The sequence below is a fragment of the Ambystoma mexicanum genome, chromosome 9 (genome assembly GCF_040938575.1).
Source record: "Ambystoma mexicanum isolate Mex_15411 chromosome 9, UKY_AmexF1_1, whole genome shotgun sequence".
Classification (NCBI taxonomy): domain Eukaryota; kingdom Metazoa; phylum Chordata; class Amphibia; order Caudata; family Ambystomatidae; genus Ambystoma; species Ambystoma mexicanum.
In genome coordinates, this window is record NC_090931.1 from 321,449,286 (window position 1) to 321,468,236 (window position 18,951).

The following is an 18,951-nucleotide window of genomic DNA, read 5'->3' on the forward strand; positions in this document are numbered from 1 at the left end:
GTAGAAGATACCCTGTACTTTGTAGACAGTTTTTTATTTACTGCTGGTACTACATCTGGGGTTTCCCAGTTTATCATGATCTTCCTCTGAAGAGCTTTATGAAAAGGCACCACAGGATCCTCCTGTGGGCCTTTGTCAATAATATCCGTGAGGTCATCTTGTTGGAAAGATTCTGAAGGTGCAGACCACCCCATGAACTCTGTGATCCTGGCCATTAAGGCTCTATAGGGGGTTTCAGCATGCTCCCCCGGGTCTGGCCTAGCAAACTCCACCTCAGGGGAAGTGTCTAACCCACTTGCCTCATGTAAGGAATCATGAAGATCCTTTAACCTGCGTTCTTCAGAGGAAATGTCCTCTCTAATTGGGGTTACAGGTCCCTGCAACTCAAATGTGTCTTCCTGTTCAGACAATTCACCCTCTTCCAAAATTGAGGACATAGTTCTCAATTGTTCTGAACTCATAAAGGGAGTAAATCCCATTTCCAAGGCAGAGGGAGCCGAACTTGTCATTATCGGCCTTGAAAACGTCGATGTCGTCGACGCCGACGTCGAAGGCTTCGAGCGTGGCGTCGAAAACAAAGGCGGAGGCCTCGAAGACCTCGACAGAATTGGAATTCTACTCGACAATCTCGAAGCCATCGACGTTGAGGACCTGGGGATAGTCACTGGGTGTGTCGTAACCGTGACTTTTCTTGGCGTCGATGCCGGTGTCGAAGCTGGCGTCGAGTCGACAGACCCGTGTGTCGAAGGTCCCTTCGACAACGGCGTCGAAGACATCGACCTCGACGGAACCTTCGAGGAAGGTTTGGAGGTCATAGTCCTACTCGAGGGTTCGAGACGCGCTCGAGAGGTTTCCTTTGCCGGGTACTGCGACTCGCTGCGTTTTTGACCTTGGGGTCTTTCGACCAGAGCATCGCTCTCGGCAGTCTTCGAGGGGGTCGAGGCCGCTTTCTCGAAGGCGCTCATCATATTTTTGCGGAATTCCTCCCATTCAGCCCGGGAACTATGTTTCGTGGGGCAAGGGATTCTTTTTGGCGAAACAGAGGAAGAGGAAGACGGAGAAGGGGATCTTCGACGTCTCCTCTTCGAGTGCTTCGATCTCGAGGAGTGATGAGACCCACTCCGAGACCTGGAGCGCGAATGGTGACGAGGAGACGAGTGTCTCGACTTCGTCGACGAAGAAGAAGCTTTAAAAGTCTTACCTTTCTCCAGCTTCCCCCTACGCTCCTTCAGGGCCTTAGCTGTCATGGACATACAGTCCTCGCATTCCCAACAATGGTGTTCAGCTCCCAAACACCACAGACAAACTCTGTGAGGGTCAGTCAGCGACATCTTTTTCCCACAATCTCGGCATTTTTTGAAGCCGGATCGAGGAGTTGTCGGTTCCGACGAGGAAGCCATCGAGTACGGATCGAATAACTCGAAGTAAATAGGATTAATCTGACAAGAACTGAGCAACGGTATTCCGAGGCACCGAGTAAGCGCGGAAAAACGGAACTGAGCAACGGACGCTGCGCGCAGCCTTTATAGGCAGGATGACGTCGACGTCGATACGGCGGCTGTCGAGGGAAATCGACTCGGAGGACGTTGACGCGCAGCGCCCTCTAGAGAGAAAATTTTTTCCGAGGCCAGCAGAGCTGGAAGGAGATATCTAAGATGAGGAATACGTCGGAGGACACAATCCCTTCGAACAAGAGTATTCATAACTTCTTCCAGGTGCGTGCCACCCCCTTTGAGGCTAGAGAGGCGAGTCCGCTCTGGTTACATACAAGACCATTCTTAAAGGGATATTCCCTTTTCCTTCAGGCATTGTGGTTGATCCAGCATTGCCTGGAGCCAAACAAAGGGAGGCTATGTTTTCCATTAGAGCTCTTTCCCCTAAGGCAGAGTTACTCCCACTGAGCTCCCTCAGTGGGAGTGACTCTGTAAGGGTCTGGGCAAGTGGGACCTCACTGGAAGTGACTCTGCCTTAGGGGCAAGAGCTCTAATGGAAAACATAGCCTCCTTGTGTTTGGCTCCAGGAAAATGTATTGCTCTCCCCCGAAAAGTGCACGAAACAACCATAAACCATCAATGCAATTACAGAGCAAATACTTTGAACCATAAACGGACAGACACAATAACTCACAGCCACGCACTCTTAGAAGATAATAAGCTCTTTACGGCTATTTATTCAAAGCTTACGCGTACATAGAAATAACTCACAAGAATAATATGGACATAAATCACAGAATAAGTAAAGAAGTCAAAAAGAAATACATCACTGTGAGCGTAACAGAATTCCTCATCTCGTCCAGAAGCGGCTGGAAGACCCCGGGAACAGCCAGGCCGAGAGCACCACAGCTCACAGGAAGGCCGGACGTAAGCGTCCTTCTCCGGCTGAAGTCTCACCTGACCACCTCCGGGCTTCCGCATATATACACACTCCACAAAGGGGAGTTAATTCTCGAACATTCTGGAAATTGCACTTGCGCAGTTGAGGAACAGCCGTTGGTTGCCAGCTCGGTCAATCGAGAGCTCCCCCCAAGAAGCGCAGGGCCTCCCTTCTCTAAAAACATGCTCCACGGAGAACAGTAGTAAGCCATAACAACGTTAGCTTTCCCAGCAGAAATGGCCTTGACCGCATACCAGGTTGGGAAAAGCATGTTTGTCTCAGCACTGTGAATCTAACACTCAGCAAAATGTGTTCAGCGTTTCACTGCGGTATGAAGTAAATATCCAACATGGCTCCGAGCGCTCCCAGAATGCATTGCACACCCGCGCCATTTTGGATCAAGCATCAATCAAGCATAACAGCAATGCTGGATCAAACACAATACCTGAAGGAAAAGGGAATATCCCTTTAAGAACTGACTTGTATGTAACCAGGACGAGTGGAACACAGGAGAGAAGAGAGAGCCATATGCATGGGAAGCACTCTGAAGTAGCTACGCCTTGGAGGGGCGGAGCAGACTGGAGATGCAGAGCCTGTGGCAATCTGAGAAGCGAAGAATGCTAGGTCCAGCAACCCGAACAGCAGAAAAGCTGCTGGGAGGATGGAGAGTGGAGGACCGTTCCATGTGGTGGTGTGACCACGAAGCACCATGGTGGGCTTAGGGACCGTCCAACTATGCCGACAGCTGTAGAGGCAGGAGACCTGAGACCTCACGTCGGCAAACACTCGCAGAGTGCGGCAAATCACAGAAGCACCAAGAGGGGAGCGGTTGGGAAGGCTGGAGTGCAGAGAGGACCAACCGAAGTAGGAAACCCGTAACAGCACCAGTGACAAACTAAGAAGGGGTGGAATGAAGAAGGGGTAGGCCGCCCGGGGCACATATCTAATGGAACTTGGGAAAACTATGTTACGGATGTTCTAACATTGAGAAAGCATAAAGATGTATATCCCAAGAAGCCAAGGAAAGCGAGTGACGATATTAAGCATGAGGCTTTGAGAAGGCCTGAAAGAGTATCTTCTGAATGAGGGACGAACTGGCTAAAGGTAAATATTGAAGAGTGGCGGAATCCCTTAATGCAAGACTGTGAGAAGCAATGTGAGTCAAGACTCATAGAAGGAGCCTAGCAGAGAGATTCCCAGGAGTTGTGGTGCTTCATACATAATACGAATATACCAGAGACCAGAAGGATCAACTGGAAAGAGAGTGAGATAGTCAAAGTAAAGATAAGGACTTAAGAAACCCATTAAGAAAACTGTTACACCAGCAGAAAAACAGGACCTATGAGTAGTTGGCAGGAGCTACAGGAGCTCATAACTCAGACATTGAGAACTGGAAGAGACCATCATAATGAACTTGATTCTAGAGGATGACCTTTTTTTCATCTGGTGTATTTATGAACTAAGTGAACCCTGAAGTGACAGACAGCCGACAGGAAGCAGCCAAGAGAGAGACATTCTTTAGGCAAACTTTATTAGGTTTAGTGGTACGGTCGGTCAGGTAGATTAGGTTTTTGGACAGAGGACATTTTATTTTGTTGGACTTCCTGACAACAGAGAGGCAGCTTAGTTAGTTTGATAGTGTAAGGAAGCCATGGTATCAACAGTAGACACAGACACAGGTAATGCAAGTTTCAAAAACGTTTATTTTGGTATTGCGAGTTGGGAGAGTTCCTAAACGGCCCTAAAGCTATAATGAGAGTAGTCTCGACCATTGTTTGTTCATTTGTTTGTTTGGTTATTTATTTAGTATGGCGCACAAAACCCAGGGGTAACACGGCGCAACAGAGAGCAGGAGGAGAAGGTTACATAGGAACTTAGTATTAAGTTACATAGGAACTTTCCATTAAACAAAGGCAAAACAAATCCAAGACAGTCTAGTCAAAAAAAAAAGAAAAAAAAGGCCAATACCAAAAAAAAAAGGCAAATCTTACCCTCACTCTCAAACGACAAATGTGAAAAGGAGATATGAAAAAGAAAATCGTTTCTCAAAAGAAATGTCAGAATGGCTTCGGTAAATACGTGATAATTTCCTTCACCAAGTTCAAAGCACAGGGTTTCAAGAGTTCTGGAACTAGTGGGTGGGTGGCACAGTTCTGCAAATATGGCACACTTTGACTTACTGCACGATTCAGTTCAGGCTTGGGCTTCAAGCTTTTCACAGTTCAACATGTTCTTTAGGCTTTCTCGGCCTTAATGTACAGTTTAAATCTTGACGTTTTACTTTATCACAATTCAACATAGGCTTCCCTCCGTCGGGTTCGAGCCGGTCTTTATTTTGATAAACTTCCAATTCCACTTCTCATGTGGGTTTACCTCTGCCAGGGCTCGAACACTCTTTTATCTTTCTCCTTTTTAACTTTCACAGTTCAAATACATTTCACTTTTCCCGCCATCGGGTTCGAACCCGTAATTTCACTTTGCGAGGTTCCCTTCCCCAAGCTTCATTTCACATAACTTTTATCTTATTTAACTTTTAACTGTCTTAAGACTTTCGAAACTGTAAGGATTTTACATAGACCTCTGCAGGACCGCTTCGACCTTCCTTCTTTCAAACAATTTAACAATCTTCATGAACCCTCTTCTACACCAATGCTTTTTGGTAGTTTTAGTTTCTTTGTATCACAGTTCCTTTAGTTGCCCTCCTGGCGTGCTTAAAGATCATATACTTTGCTTTTCACTCAATGAACTTTCACTCAGTATTGCAGTTACCTTCTTGCCTTTGTTTCCTGTTTTATCGCAACATTTTAAAGGGACTTTCGATTGTGCGATTCCGCCTCGCAGGACCACTCTGTTACTTTGTATATTCACGTTCAGTTCAACAGTTTCTTTTCCATTAAGCGTTTATCGGCACACGTGCAATCTTCAGCTCTTGATACAGTTTCACTTGTTTTTAACACAAACCAGGCTTTTGTTGCATTCGGTAACTCAACAGTCGTGTTAACTGGCTTTCTTTCTTCAACGCCTTTCATGTAACAGTCAAGGATTTTACCAATACCTCATCTGCTCCTCCCCAACTCTGTCGTTCACCCGGAAGGAGAGCAGGCTGCGTCGAAGCACTTCAAAAGTAATATCCTTTCTTCTCATTTGGCTTCACTTTTTGAACGCTTACGATTTTCAGAAAGTATGGAACTCTCGCCTGGCTTTCTCTCGTTTTCCTCAACTGTTGATCATCCCTTGGCCTTCCAATTTCTATAGCCTGGTTCACTTAGACCCAGGAAGAGCTGCTCCTTCTTGTGCCCAGCCTCGCTCAGAGTGTACCTGTGAGTGCCACCTTTTATCCTGATGGGGAGAGTTAATAATTGGCAGGTGTGTGTGTAGTTAGGATTAAGTGCCTGACTCTGCCTAGTCTCATTAAAGAAACAGAGCCATAGGCAAGTCACTAGAGGTAATATTCCTAGCCACAGTCCTCATCTTTCTCGGGTCAGTAGTGTTGTCAGTATAGAGAGGGGAGGAATTATGGGAGCTGTAGTTTCCCATAAAATAGGTTGGGACAGGGGTTAGATGGGAAGGGGGATACCATGTCCCGCCATCAGGTGCTTCTCCCCCACTCCCAAAGGACCCCCTGCCCAGGGGATCCTCCCTTGCTTGTCCGCCCCCAGGGTCGGGATCCAAAAGCGATGGCCCTCCCCTGGCCAACTGAGTACAGGATCCCTGTCGGACCCGGTTGTATAACACCTTCTGATTTTCACAACAGGTAGGGAACATGCCTATAGCAATAGTGCAAGGTAGGATTGTCTTCATTATTTTAAATATACCGGACAGTAATTTCCAGTCTGTGTCGAACTCTTTCCGACCCACCACATATATCAAAAAATATGCACTCTATTAAGTCACACACAGAAATCTATTAGGTTGAAATGACAATGTATAATATACAACTTCACGAACCGCGCTGCAATGATCGCATTCCAAAAACAGAGCCTGCACTATAAGAATAGAAGCAACACAATGACATTGTAAGCAACGGGAACGCGAACAGGGAAATTTACCTTGGGCACACTGACCCGCCATCTAGTAACAGTAAAGACAAAGCAAATTCCACAACAAGAGGATTGAAAGATTTAAGATGCGCACATCGCAGGATGATTTTGAATTAAGATGCATAGGACAAGATGTCCTTTTCAATGATGAGCTAATGGAATATCCAAGAGACACAGGGGTGTAGTGCACTGAAGAGGCGACACTGACCGTGTACTATAACTAATAAGAAGAAACATGATATTTTTTATTCGAAGTCCTGAGGAAGACCTTCAAGAGGTCTAAACACGTGTCGGCTATGTGTTTTAACCTACATTAAATTAAACGGATTACATAATAATGACTAGTTATGTGTGGACAGTGGTTTATTGAAACTTTAGTAAGACAGACAGTTTTAGACCAACTAGGATTGTAGACAAGTACAACAGACTAAGTAGGAGTTAAGGGGCGCATGGAGTATTGCTAAAACTTTTCTTAAAGTTTATTTTTTGTTGACCTTGGGCTAAGGTCAATCGCATACATGCATGCTTGTACCCCCCAACTCGAATAACTCAAATAGTCACTGAGATCTTAAAGGTATCTCGCTCAACCAGATAACAGCCCCCTCTCTACTTTCTTATATTATACCTCATTGTGGAAACTTTGCACTCACCACTAGCGATTGGCTACTGATTTCTTTTTTTTTGTGTTTGTGACTTTGATAATTTTTAAAAATTGCACGATGGTCTTCGTTAGACTTGTGTTTTTCAGTCAGTCTTTTTGATTTTCTTCTCCATGTAGAGACAGAATTTTGACTTTTTCTTCGAGTGCTAGGCTTGGTAGGAATTTTGCGGTGGCAATAGTTAGAGATGTATTGTCTCCACTCATCATCCAGTTCCACCAGGATTCTTCGTCCAGTGTAAGCTGTTTGTGCCTGTGTGGTTGTAGGTACGTGGTCCTTAGTTTTGCAGTCCCTGGGCATGATAAGAGGAGGTGCCGCACTGTCTCGACCTGGGCTGAATTCTTGCAGTAGAGGCACATGTTGCTCACCGATTGTTTCCGAAAAAATAGGACTTTGTTCGTTTTCAAGACGTTTAAGCGGGCTCCTAGGTAAGTTGTACGTAGTGCCCTGTCAGGAAACTTTTTTAAATAGTTGCAAACCTCGTCCACTTTTTGAGTATTCAATGTCAGGTGGGTGGTTGATTTATACTCCTTTGATTTTTCCAGTGTCTCGATCCAGTCCCAGATTTTATGTTTTTCTTTAACTTTGTCCGGTTCGCGTTCAAGGTCCCATTGGGAGCTTCCGATTGTGTACACCAGGTCTAAGTGACTTTTTAGCCAGGCTGCCATCATCCGGCTTTTCCCACTGGTCATTTCTTTGTAAATGATATCGAGTATTTTTGGCCTAGGCTTTCTTAAGATTTTTCCCAGGAATAGCAGGCTGTTCCTCTCTACCACAAATTTCAATGATGACAGGCTGAGTTCCTTTCTGATTACAGCCATAAGGGTTGAGGTTTGTAACTTTAAGACCTTGTGCCAGAATAGGCCTTCGAGTTTGATCCAGAATGTAGATGGTAATTGCGGCATTGCCTCGGCAGCGTATTCAGATAGCTGGGGTTGCTTTAGCTTTATAGAAGTTTATCACCGGTATAAGTGAGAACTTACAAAACTTTCTTTGCAAGATCGAAGCTTGTGCTGCCAGTGTTGTTGTATTTGCGTAGAGATGCTCCTGCATAGTCATTTCTATGCTGCTGCAGGATAATTTGACTCCCAGGTAGGTGAGGCTTTTCACTATTTCCAGCTTCTCTGAATTCATGAACCAATGTGATTGTCTTGTCTTTTGTGTTGTACTTCCAATGATCATCACCTTTGTTTTGTTTACGTTGAGGTCTAGGTCATTTATCTTTAAGTATGCCGAAAGACTATTTAACTGGCGCTCTAATCCAATGGCTGTTTGATCAAAGAGGATTATGTCATCCACGTAAAGGAGCTTTGTGACCTTGGACTCTCCTATTGTCAGAGGAAAAGAACGGTGTAATTTTCTGTGTCGACGATGTCAGCCATGTAAGCGTTATATAAAGCTGGGGCCATGGGACAGCCGTGTTTGACCCCTCTCAATGTCGTTATGGGGTCAGATAGCTGGCCTGCTGCGCTTAGGCGCACTCTCATTGAAGTGTTGCGATGTAAGGTTTTGATTGGCTCCAAGATAGCAGCTGGACATCTGACTTTCTTCAATTTTAGCCACAGTTTTTCCCTGTTCACGCCATCGAATGCCTGGACAAGGTCTATAGAGGCTATGGATATTTTTGGGTGACCCTCCTTGACGTTGGCTTACAGGATGCTGATCAGCATGATGTTAATCGATGTGCCCAGGTTTTTTACAAACCCTGATCTGCTGTTTTTGATTCTTTCTGCCAGTCGTGGAATGCGTCCATGATGAAAGACCCAAATAGCTTGCCTATGACATCGAGCAACGCTATTGGCCTGTAGTTTTTAGGGTCATTCTTAGGTCCCTTCTTGTGAATCGGGACTATGTTGGCCGTTTTCCAGGATCCAGGTATGTTTCTTGTGGCAAGACAATTGTTGAAATTCTCAAGGATCAACATTGCCCATTCCTCCGGGTCCTTTTTTAGGTGTATTTAAGAGATTCCATCAGGGCCCGGGGCTCTTGAGTTGTTCAGCCTTTTAATCTTTTCCAAGATAGTTGGTTTGTCATATGCGATTGCCCATGCAAAAGGGACTAGTTTTACAGCGTTAGGTGGGCCGGCTGTTGGGGGTTTGAATAAGTTGGTGTCTTCACTGACACTTAAGTATTGCTGTATCTGTGGTGGTTGTTGTGTCTTTAACTATAGACCAGAGGTCTTTGGAGTTTCTAATGCAAATTGCACGTAGCTTTACCTCAGAGTCGTGTTGGTAGAGTCAGCTACGAGAAGTCCGTAACCAAGTTTTGTAGCTTCTTCTTATTTCAGCCGCTAGCGCTACGTTTTGTTGTGATGGATGGATTTGCGCACGCCTTGTGGCTTTTCGCGTGCTTGCCTTCCTCGCCCTGAGCTCCTCGTTGGATCTATGCAGATGAGGTTTGTCTAGGCCAGTTTTTACTGGCCTTTGGAGTAGGTAAGGGCAGAGGAGCGGGTAGTAGTCCAGGTTTGATGGTCCCTGTACGTCAGTATTGAGGATGTGCTGTCCCTTGTAGCTTGTCGTGGTCCGGGTGATTGCTTCTTTTGTCAGCTTTAGCCTGGTCCCTTGAGAGTTAACTTTGACCTCCTGATTCATTGTCAGGTGTGTTTCTTTAGTGTTTCTTTAGATGCAGGCCATGATGCTGTTAAGAGGTTATGGTGACTACAGGTTGTTTTCATCACTTTGAATGAGTCGATGACTACTGATATTTGACTCTTTGCAAGTGAGAAATTGTATGGTGTATGTATAGAATTTAGGTGGCAAGTGGCTAGTAGCTTGTGACTTGAATTTTTGCCCCGGATATACATTATTAAAAAGATACAAAGTACACTATAAACAAACAGTAATGTCTAACAAGGAATCTCCTAACCCCACTGTCGATATATGGGCCCATGACCACAGGTAAGCCCCCAACATAAATTAACAAAGAGAAGGAGAACCAGCGAACCACCCCAAGTCTAACCAGCAAGTAAAGCCCCCTATGGGCCTTCACAATGTTCTGCCGTGTCCTACAGACAAAACCCACCCCTGGTATATGTGGAAGGCCCTGGATCTGGTGGTCAGGAACTAAAACATATAGGGAGGGGATGGAAGAAAAGGGATGTAGATGTTTTTACCCACCAGAAAAATACTCAAAAAATCCCTAAGGTTTACAACAATGATCCACAGAAATACCCCTCCATACCACTTAGAGGACAGAATAATACAATTAATGCAAATTCACATATGATAATACCTTACAGTCATAGAGTAGGAAATAGTTTCAAACCAAAGCCAAAAGCTTTGAAGAATTAATAAAACATTTACTTTACTCATACATTTCAGGGAAAAATATTTATAAAGTCGTCAAGATGAGCTACAATGTTAATAATACAGTCCCATTGGAGAAATGCAGAGTATGCGTTTAAAAATTGATTAAAACTCAAAGGGGAGTACCATTATTATAATACTTGGTATAGAACTCACCGAAACCCTTCTGGATCCAGGACACATTTCCAAGGGCATGGGAGTACCTCAGAGTCAATTTTACAGAATTCAAGTGCAGGCTTGAGGTTCCACAAGAAACCATTTGAGTAAAGACAACGGGCCATCAGATTTAGTGACTAAGACAGTTCTGCCCCACTGGTACGGGTTCTGTGGCAAGACACCCTAGGTAAAGCCAGAAGACCCCCAAAAAAGTGGTCACAAGGTCAATGGACAGACCGTAGGAGCAGAGGAGAACCCCCAAGTCTATGGAAGTGTTTTAGAGATTTACCTGAAAAGAATCTCAACCCCGGACCAGAAGGTCCAAAGCCAAAGTAGCAATAGATGGAAGCAGGGGCAGGACATGGCTGGGCCTAAATACCTTTGTAACATGGGGCTGGCCGAAGGGCAGCCAGGTAAAGGTAGCTGGGGGGAAAGGGTCAGATGGCTAACCATTCTGGTTTGTCAGTTGAACTACCACTTAGGCATAGCAACCCCCACAGGAAGCGAGAGCCCATGGACCTATACTGGCCTAAACCAGTTAGGACCAATATGAAGGCTGCGATTGTGGGCTCACTGAAAACCCATGGGAACGAACAAACATTTTAGATCACCTTATGGTTGCCCTGGACAAATGAAACCCTAAAACACAAAATGTCTCAGAGCAGGATTTAAAAAATATTGGTTATTCACTGGCTACCAAAAAGGTACATTGGGCTATCAATGTGGTAAAATGGCTTGCAGCCCTGGTGAAGCCAAAACAAGTCTAGCTGACACCAATGTACTCTCTAAAACCTATGAACCTAGGGCAAACATGTGGTGCCTGAGTTGCACCCAACACAATATAAAAAAGGGCCGTAATGGCAGGATAAACTCAGGGAAAGTACACTTGGCCACAGAAAAGAAGTAATTGATAAAACAAAATGTGCGGAAAAACAGTTGAGGGGACCTAAAAATTGACATAGAATCCCCAAAAATAGGAATTCTGACTTACACTGAATAATACCTTATATGCAGGATTGCCAGCATACCAGGTTCACATTTTGCAAATGGTACACATTATGCTGGTAGGCACATTTTCTGCTTATGAAACACCAGCGACAATCCTCCTATCTCAGACAATTACATTAGCTCAAAAGCCACTCTAGTACAGTCATCAAAGTACTGTTTCTCAATTACAAATGTCTTAAGGGTAATGCTCCAGATATCTCCAAGCAAACCTCAACTCAACCAACAGCTCCCCACCTACACATTGTGCTTCCATCAAGCCAACTAAGTTATACATCCTAGAATCAATTACAAAAATCACAGAGATGGGCGTTTCTTCTACATTTTCTATGCCCACTGTGTAAGGAATGTCTAAACGTTACCATATAAATGATCAACAGACCAAATCTTATACAGCTCAGAGAATCATATACATAAAAATATATACTCTGTAACCGTGCAACTGCTACCCATGTCTGTAAAGCATGTTACTTTGTGTGTCTCATTCTAAAAATGACCCCACCCCCAGGCATCTGCAATATTTTGTAAGCTACTAAAATCAATGTAGAGCTGAAAAAAAACAAATCAAGCATTACTATTCTAAATCAGGGGTTTCCCTTGATCTTGGCTACTTCATGGATGTCAAAACAGAACCACCCTGCTCATTGCTTTGTAATATTTGAAGAATTTATTTTTGTGGGATTTGCTTTCTTGTCCTAAAAATTAGTATTCGGGCCAATCACAAATCAATTTGATTTAGACTATAATTACATAGAGTACTTTGTCACCAGAGAGGATAATTGTGTGTCATATATCGTACCAATTCAGAGTCTGTACATCCTACCCTTCAAGCAAGCATTCACTTATTTTCTTCAAAATCCTACAGAGCTGAACGACAAGTAGAATGCCACGACTATTACTATGAGGTACAATACCTACAGTAGACTGCTTTTAATCCTTGTATATGCAGTCATGTCTCTTGTTTTGTAGATGCATTAGAGCTATCCACAAAACACAAGACACAAACTTAACTGCCATATAAATACTGGGTTTTGCAGTCAGCCTTTTAGGTGTGCTGTCAAACAGATTCCATGTATACAAAGACAATGGCGCAACATATATCAAATCTTAACCGGACCCACGCCATACGAACATGCTCTTTTGAGTCTGAGTGCCCTTCAACTGTGATTGCATTCTAGAGTGAAGATGATCACTAGTATACCATAAAATAGGTTGACCTACAAAAACTATTAACACTTAACAGTGTAAGCTGTCCATCACTTAGTGAGAGAGACGACACAAGCAAAGTGACTATGTAAATGAAAAGTGTGCAGTAGAACAATAATGTTTGCTGGAAGTGTATGCCTTCAAAGATGTAAAGGATGTAGAATGTAGATGATATCTATGGGGCTATTTGGATGGTATGAAGGAAACCTGCACCAAACCATATTTAAAAATGATCAAGCAGAGAAAGGTGGCTAGTGTTGCATAAGCTAGGTCAAGGATTCGATGCTGAAGCTGGGCAGTGTACAAGTGACAATATGTTCAGGTGTGTCTAGTGGCAAAAAAGTTTGGTTTGGGAGAGGATGACAAAGTAAGGATATAGAACCTCGCAGGGAGAAAACACCATATACACATGGAAACAGGAAGTTGTAGGTGGACTGCAAAATGATGCCAAGTTAAACACTACTGCTGGCTAACAACAAAAGTCCCAGAACAGGGTTGATGTTTATATGCAGGCCTTTTTTGGTTTCAAATTCTGCTTTATTGCTTAACAAACAGTGCAACATTAGTATGTTGACAAATGAAATGCCATAACCAATAATGGCCGAAAACGTAAACAATTCTCAACATGAAGTTATTAGCAACTCAATGTGTGCTGCTCATTGTCGGGGGAGGGTAAGCACCAACCTGTCAAAGCAAGAAGACCGTTTTCATTTTCAATGAGCACAATCTACAATGGATAAAAAAGTAAATTGCACATGGGCTAACCTGACAGATCCAGTTCCTTGATTGATGCCAGGTTGGCCAAGCTCCATGCCTCACTGCGAGCCGCCAGGACAAACTTGTGAGCACTTATATGTTGGTCACCAACCTTGATCTTCAAATCACTGATAACAATAACACAGAAAAAACAGTTCACTAATTAAAAAATAATACAATATATACTGTACGCCTCATCAACAAATATGTGACACAAGTATAGAAAGAGAAAGACATTAATTAATGAATGGATTTATTCCATCACATAAAACGTTTTATGTAGATCTTTATTTCCTGAAATTAGGTTACACAAAATGGATGAGGGACTGATAGTTATTTGAGCAAGCTTTGATGAGCAATAGGGAGAGCAGCAAGACTGTTTAGGTTCTTGTATCAAAAAGGTACCAGCAAAGAAACTAGAAACAATAACTTCTTGAACAATTTATGCTAACAAAGTGTAGTCATAGCACATCTTTCGGAGTTCAGAATTATCGAGAGAAGACACAAGAATATAAATCTAAAAATAAAAACACATGTTCGCCAACCACCTAAAGTGGGTCAAGGTTAGAATATTTCAAAAACTAAATACAAATATCATGCGTGACTGAGACAGGCACACACTGTTTTTTTTGGTGACCATTTGTGCAACAGAAATCCTTCATGGGAACTTGTGAGATAGGTGGAGGACGTATCTTTATGTAGTTGGCCAATTAACGAAATGGTACCTTTTAGAAAACAAATACATTTCCTATATTTTTTCTATCATTAAGAATACAATTTAAACGTTTGAAATGGTTTATTGAGAAAGCCCACGTCTGGCATGTGTGTGCCGCATGGGGCCATTATCCTAGAACAAGGGTAGTAGGTTCACATACAAACTGCAACCTGATAACCAACCCACACATAAGGAGTATCTTTCTCATGATTTGGCTCTTCTAAGCACAATGGAAGCCTTACAACTGATACTTCTTCATGAAGGGATACAACTGATGCACCTCTGCAAGGAATACCATTTTATAGTAGGACTAGACTGTCAGTAGGTTTTGTTTTTTCAGTAATCTCAGAAATTATTAGTTTCTACCCCAAGCAAAATAAATTTAGTCACATGTATATGAAAACAACCAACAGAGTATTCAATACTGTCATACCATTTAAGGGACCAGGGAATCATTAACATTTGCGGTTAGTGATTAACATGTAAAAGTGCTGGAGGGGCAGGGGGTGGAAGAAAGGGGGTAGGCTGTAAAGAGTAGTAGTCAGGAGGGAAACTGGGCTTGATAGGTTTGTGGAAGTATCCTCAGGGTTATTGAGAATGTGCTCCTTGGAAAGGAGGGTCTGGATTTCTATTCTGAATTGCATAAGAATGGAGTGAGCCTTGTGTTGACTAATTGGAGGTTCACCATCTTGGGCCTAAGATTGCTTGTTTCTTAGTTCTTTCTTTTTACATTTCTGCTGCCCTAGTCTGGCTAGGCCCCGTCTTCTGGTAATGTGTCAAATGCCAGAGATTGGGCGTTTGTAAGATAGGAGGGTGGGTGCATAGTGACAGCGGGCTTTAGGATAATGTGCACATATGGTGGTAGTCGGTGACATTCAATGAATGTTGTCAATATGGTCTCCTATTAGCAGAGACCTTTGAGTGAGCAGATAGGATCAGGGACTGTGCAGTGGCTCTGAAGTTGGGGTTAAATAGGAATGGGTTGATTTTCCACAAGACAGTAGTTGGTACCATGCTATCTGGGTTTTCCTCAGTATTTGTGTATTGAAGGAAAGGTAGCCGTCGGTCCTTATGCAATCTCAGAAACCTAGAGCATGGTGTCATGAAGTTCATGACAGACAGGTCTGCCTGTCGCTTATGGAGAGTGTCATGAAAGAGTTGTCAATTGTAGTTTTCCAATCTCTTTCAAAGGGACACCCAGCGCATCTGCTACTGTGGGTATGTAGCTAGTCTGCACCATCTAGAGTAGGGAGCTTAGAAGGCAGTTAGTGTAGAGCAAAGGTGTTGTTCAAAAATAATAAAGGTAATTCACCGTAGTGACTACCTTACTCCTAGACCATAGTCCCCTTTCCTCCATACGCCCACCCGCCGTCCCCTCTAAAATGTTTCCGCTGTTATTGCTTAAAGGTCATAGACCTGGCGATAGAAAAGGACTGATGGGAGATTCATACTTATGGGAGATTCCCAAGCACTCCTCACAGGAATTACGGGTGGATGGAAACTCCTTACTGAAACAGGTTCCTAAGCAGAGCTTGACCAAACTGAGCATCAGCCCTGGAGCTCAAGTTCAGACAGTAATGCTTACAAAAAGTCGATGGGGAGGCCCACGTAGCCGCGTTCTCAATGGTCTCCCAGGAAACATATATTTGGAAGGCAACGGCAGCCGCCTTGCCCCGCACAAGATGAGCATGAATCCCCTTTGGGGCCCGAAGACCCTGAATGGTATACGCCTCAGAAATACAGGCAGCGATCCATCGGGAGATGGTCACTTTCGAGGCCGGCTTTCCTTGCGGATTTCCGAAGGTCACAAAAAGCTGCAAAGAGTTCCTAAGCTCAGATGTTCTGTCCAGATAGACCTTAAGGGCTCTTCTAACATCCAGGCAGTGCAGAACCCTTTCGGTCTCTGAGGCCGGGTCTGGGAAATAGACAGGCAATGAAATTGACTGATTCAAATGAAAATCAGAGACCACCTTCGGTGGGATTCGTCCTCAGGACAACCTTATCCTTATGAAAAGTAAGGAATGGATGCTCCACCGACAAGGCCTGAAGCTCACTTACACGCCTTGCCGAAGTCACAGCAATACAAAAAGGTCACTTTCCATGAAAGGTACTTAAAATCGACAGTAGCAATGGGCTCAAAGGGCTACTGACAAGGCCGTAAGGACCACATTCAAATCCCACCTTGGATGCAGGTTGCGAACAGGAGGATAAAGATGCGTCAGGCCCGCAAAGTGTCTTTTAATGACAGGATTAGACAGTGAAAACGAGCACTAGTCAGTGGACAAATAAGCGGCAACAACCGATAAATAAGTCCTGCAGGGCAAGACATGGATGCCAGACTCTGCCAGATGTGAAACAAAGGACAGGACCATGTCGATAGTAGAATCCCTCGGGTCCAGCTGCTTAGCCAAACATCAGTGGCAGAAACAAAGCCGTTTACTTCTATACTGAGATCTTGTAGAGGGCTTCCTGGCCGCCTGAATGATGCGCATGTTATCTGTGGACAAATTGAAACGCTCTAAAGATCTGAACTCAGGCACCAGGCCGCTAAGTTGAACGATTGTGGGGAGGGGTGCCACATCTGCTGATCGCTCTGATGAAGCAGATCAGGGACCAGCGGAAGCTTGAGCGGCAGGCACACCGATAGATGCTAAAGCTCCGAAAACCAAAACATGGCCGGCCACCAAGGAGCTATGAACAGCAGGGAGCAATTCACTGTGTTCCTTAGCTTGCAAAGCTCCCAATGGATCAGAGGAAGGGGCAGAAAAGCATAGGCCTTCATGTTGTGCCATGGAATCTCGAGAGCATCCCCCAGAGAGGAGGCTCCGAGCCCATTCCTGGAGGCATACAGGGGAAGCTTCCTGTTTGTAGATGTTGCAAAGAGTTCCACCTCTGGAGTGCCCCAACAGCGAAAAATATCCGAGAGGATCTCTGTGTTCAGATCCTACTCGTAGCTGACAATTGTTCGTCGGCTGAGGGCATCTGCAGTGACATTCAGCTGGCCCAGGATGTGTACTGCTACCAACCAGATACCATGCCGAATGGCCCATTCCCAAATCTGGATGGCCAGATCCACAAGAGGAGACCTGGTACCCCCCTGCTTATTGATATAGAACATGGACACCGCATTTTTCGTGCGGACACGGATCGCCCTGTTGACAATGCCTATTTTGAACGCTTTCAGCACCAGGAATATCCTCAAGAGCTCCAGATAATACTCCAGATAATATATATGAACCTATCTGTCCTGTGGCGACCAAAGATCGAAAACCTGAACATGATCCAGCGTCGCACCCCAACCCAAAAGGGAGGCATCCGTTGTGACAGTCAAAAGTGGGCAAGGGTCTTGGAAGGGAGCAAACACCGACAGATTGCCTAGGGACGACCACCACAAGAGGTCCACCCTCATGAAAGGTGGAACCAGTATCATTTTGGAATCTGGGTCCACTGCTTGAAGCCATGAGCTCCGAAAAGCCATCTGTGTCTGCCTCATCTTGAGACGAGCAAGAAGAAGAGCTAGCACGCACGAAGCCATGAGGCCCAGAAGCCTCTGGAATCACCAGGCCGACATGCTCTCCGACTGCATAAACACCTGACACGTGGCCAACAGATCCACCATTCTGTCCCCAGACAGGCACACTCTGCAATCGATCGTGTTCCAACGAAAACCCAGGAAGATCAAGTCCTGAGAGACCGTCATGGAGGATTTCCGCCAGTTCACCGACGGCCCAAGGTGGAACATGAGCTGGATGAGAGACTGAAGGTTGCTTTAGGCTTTCAGTGGACAAGGGATGCGCAGCAGCCAATCATCCAAAAACGGATACACATGGATACCCTCTAGCCGAAGATAAGCTGCGATGATCAACATCATCTTCGTAAAGACACGAGGTACCGAGCTGAGACCAAATGGGGGCACATGAAACTGGAAATGCTCCTCCCACATGGAAAACCGTAGGTATTTCCGATGCGGGCTCCAAATGAGGATATGCATATAAGCATCCTGAAGGTCCACCACGCTGAGCCAGTCGCCCTTCTGTATAGAGGACTTTATCTGACAGGGGTGATCATCTTGAATTTCTCTTGGGGGAGAGAAAGGTTGAACTGGGAAAGGTCTAGGATGGTGCGCAGGCTAGCCTGGTTGGGATTGGGCACCGTAAACAGACGGGAGTAGAAGCCCTCCCCTCGCTCCCCCAGGGGAATGGGTTCCACCGCCTTGAGATCCAGAAGCTTCTGGACTTCGGCTGTGAGGTAGGGCGTCCCCGACTGCTGGAAGGGAGGGTTGAAGGGTGAGCTAGGGGGAAGGGGCAAGCAGAAGCCACCCGAGCAACAGACAAGACCCACCGATCCTCGGTGATGGTCTGCCACGCCTCCCAGTGAGACGTAATGCGCTCTCCCACCGGGGTCTTGTGCGAGCGCTGAAAAAACCTCCTTTAGCGGGTTTCTCGGTGGTGAGACCCCCAGATCCTGAGGAGGAGGCAGAGGACCAAGAGAAAAATCGGCCTCGCTGCTGACACCGACGGGAGTTTCCATCTGGAGGATCGACTCTACATGTCTTTCAATCCAGAAACCCCCAAAAACCAGAGGAGGACTGAGGCTGTGAGGGCGTTCTCTGAGCCCTGAAAAGAGGTTTCGCCAGAACGGACAGGGACTTGGCTGTCTGGGTGCTGTCCTTAGTCTTAGTCAGCTCTACATCCGTTGATGAGTGGAACAGTTATTTGCCATCAAAGGGCAGGTCC

At 45.0% G+C, this 18,951-nt stretch overlaps 1 protein-coding gene across 3 annotated transcripts in view; it reads right to left on the reverse strand.

The window, feature by feature from the left end:
* The window catches only part of ANKFY1 (ankyrin repeat and FYVE domain containing 1), a 912,707-nt gene that overhangs the window by 685,703 nt on the left and 208,053 nt on the right, over window positions 1-18,951 (reverse strand). For all 3 annotated transcript variants that reach the window (XM_069614723.1, XM_069614722.1, XM_069614721.1), the window contains exon 3: window positions 13,510-13,628. In XM_069614723.1, coding sequence (XP_069470824.1) covers window positions 13,510-13,628 — 119 coding nt within the window. The remainder of the gene's footprint in view (window positions 1-13,509; window positions 13,629-18,951) is intronic.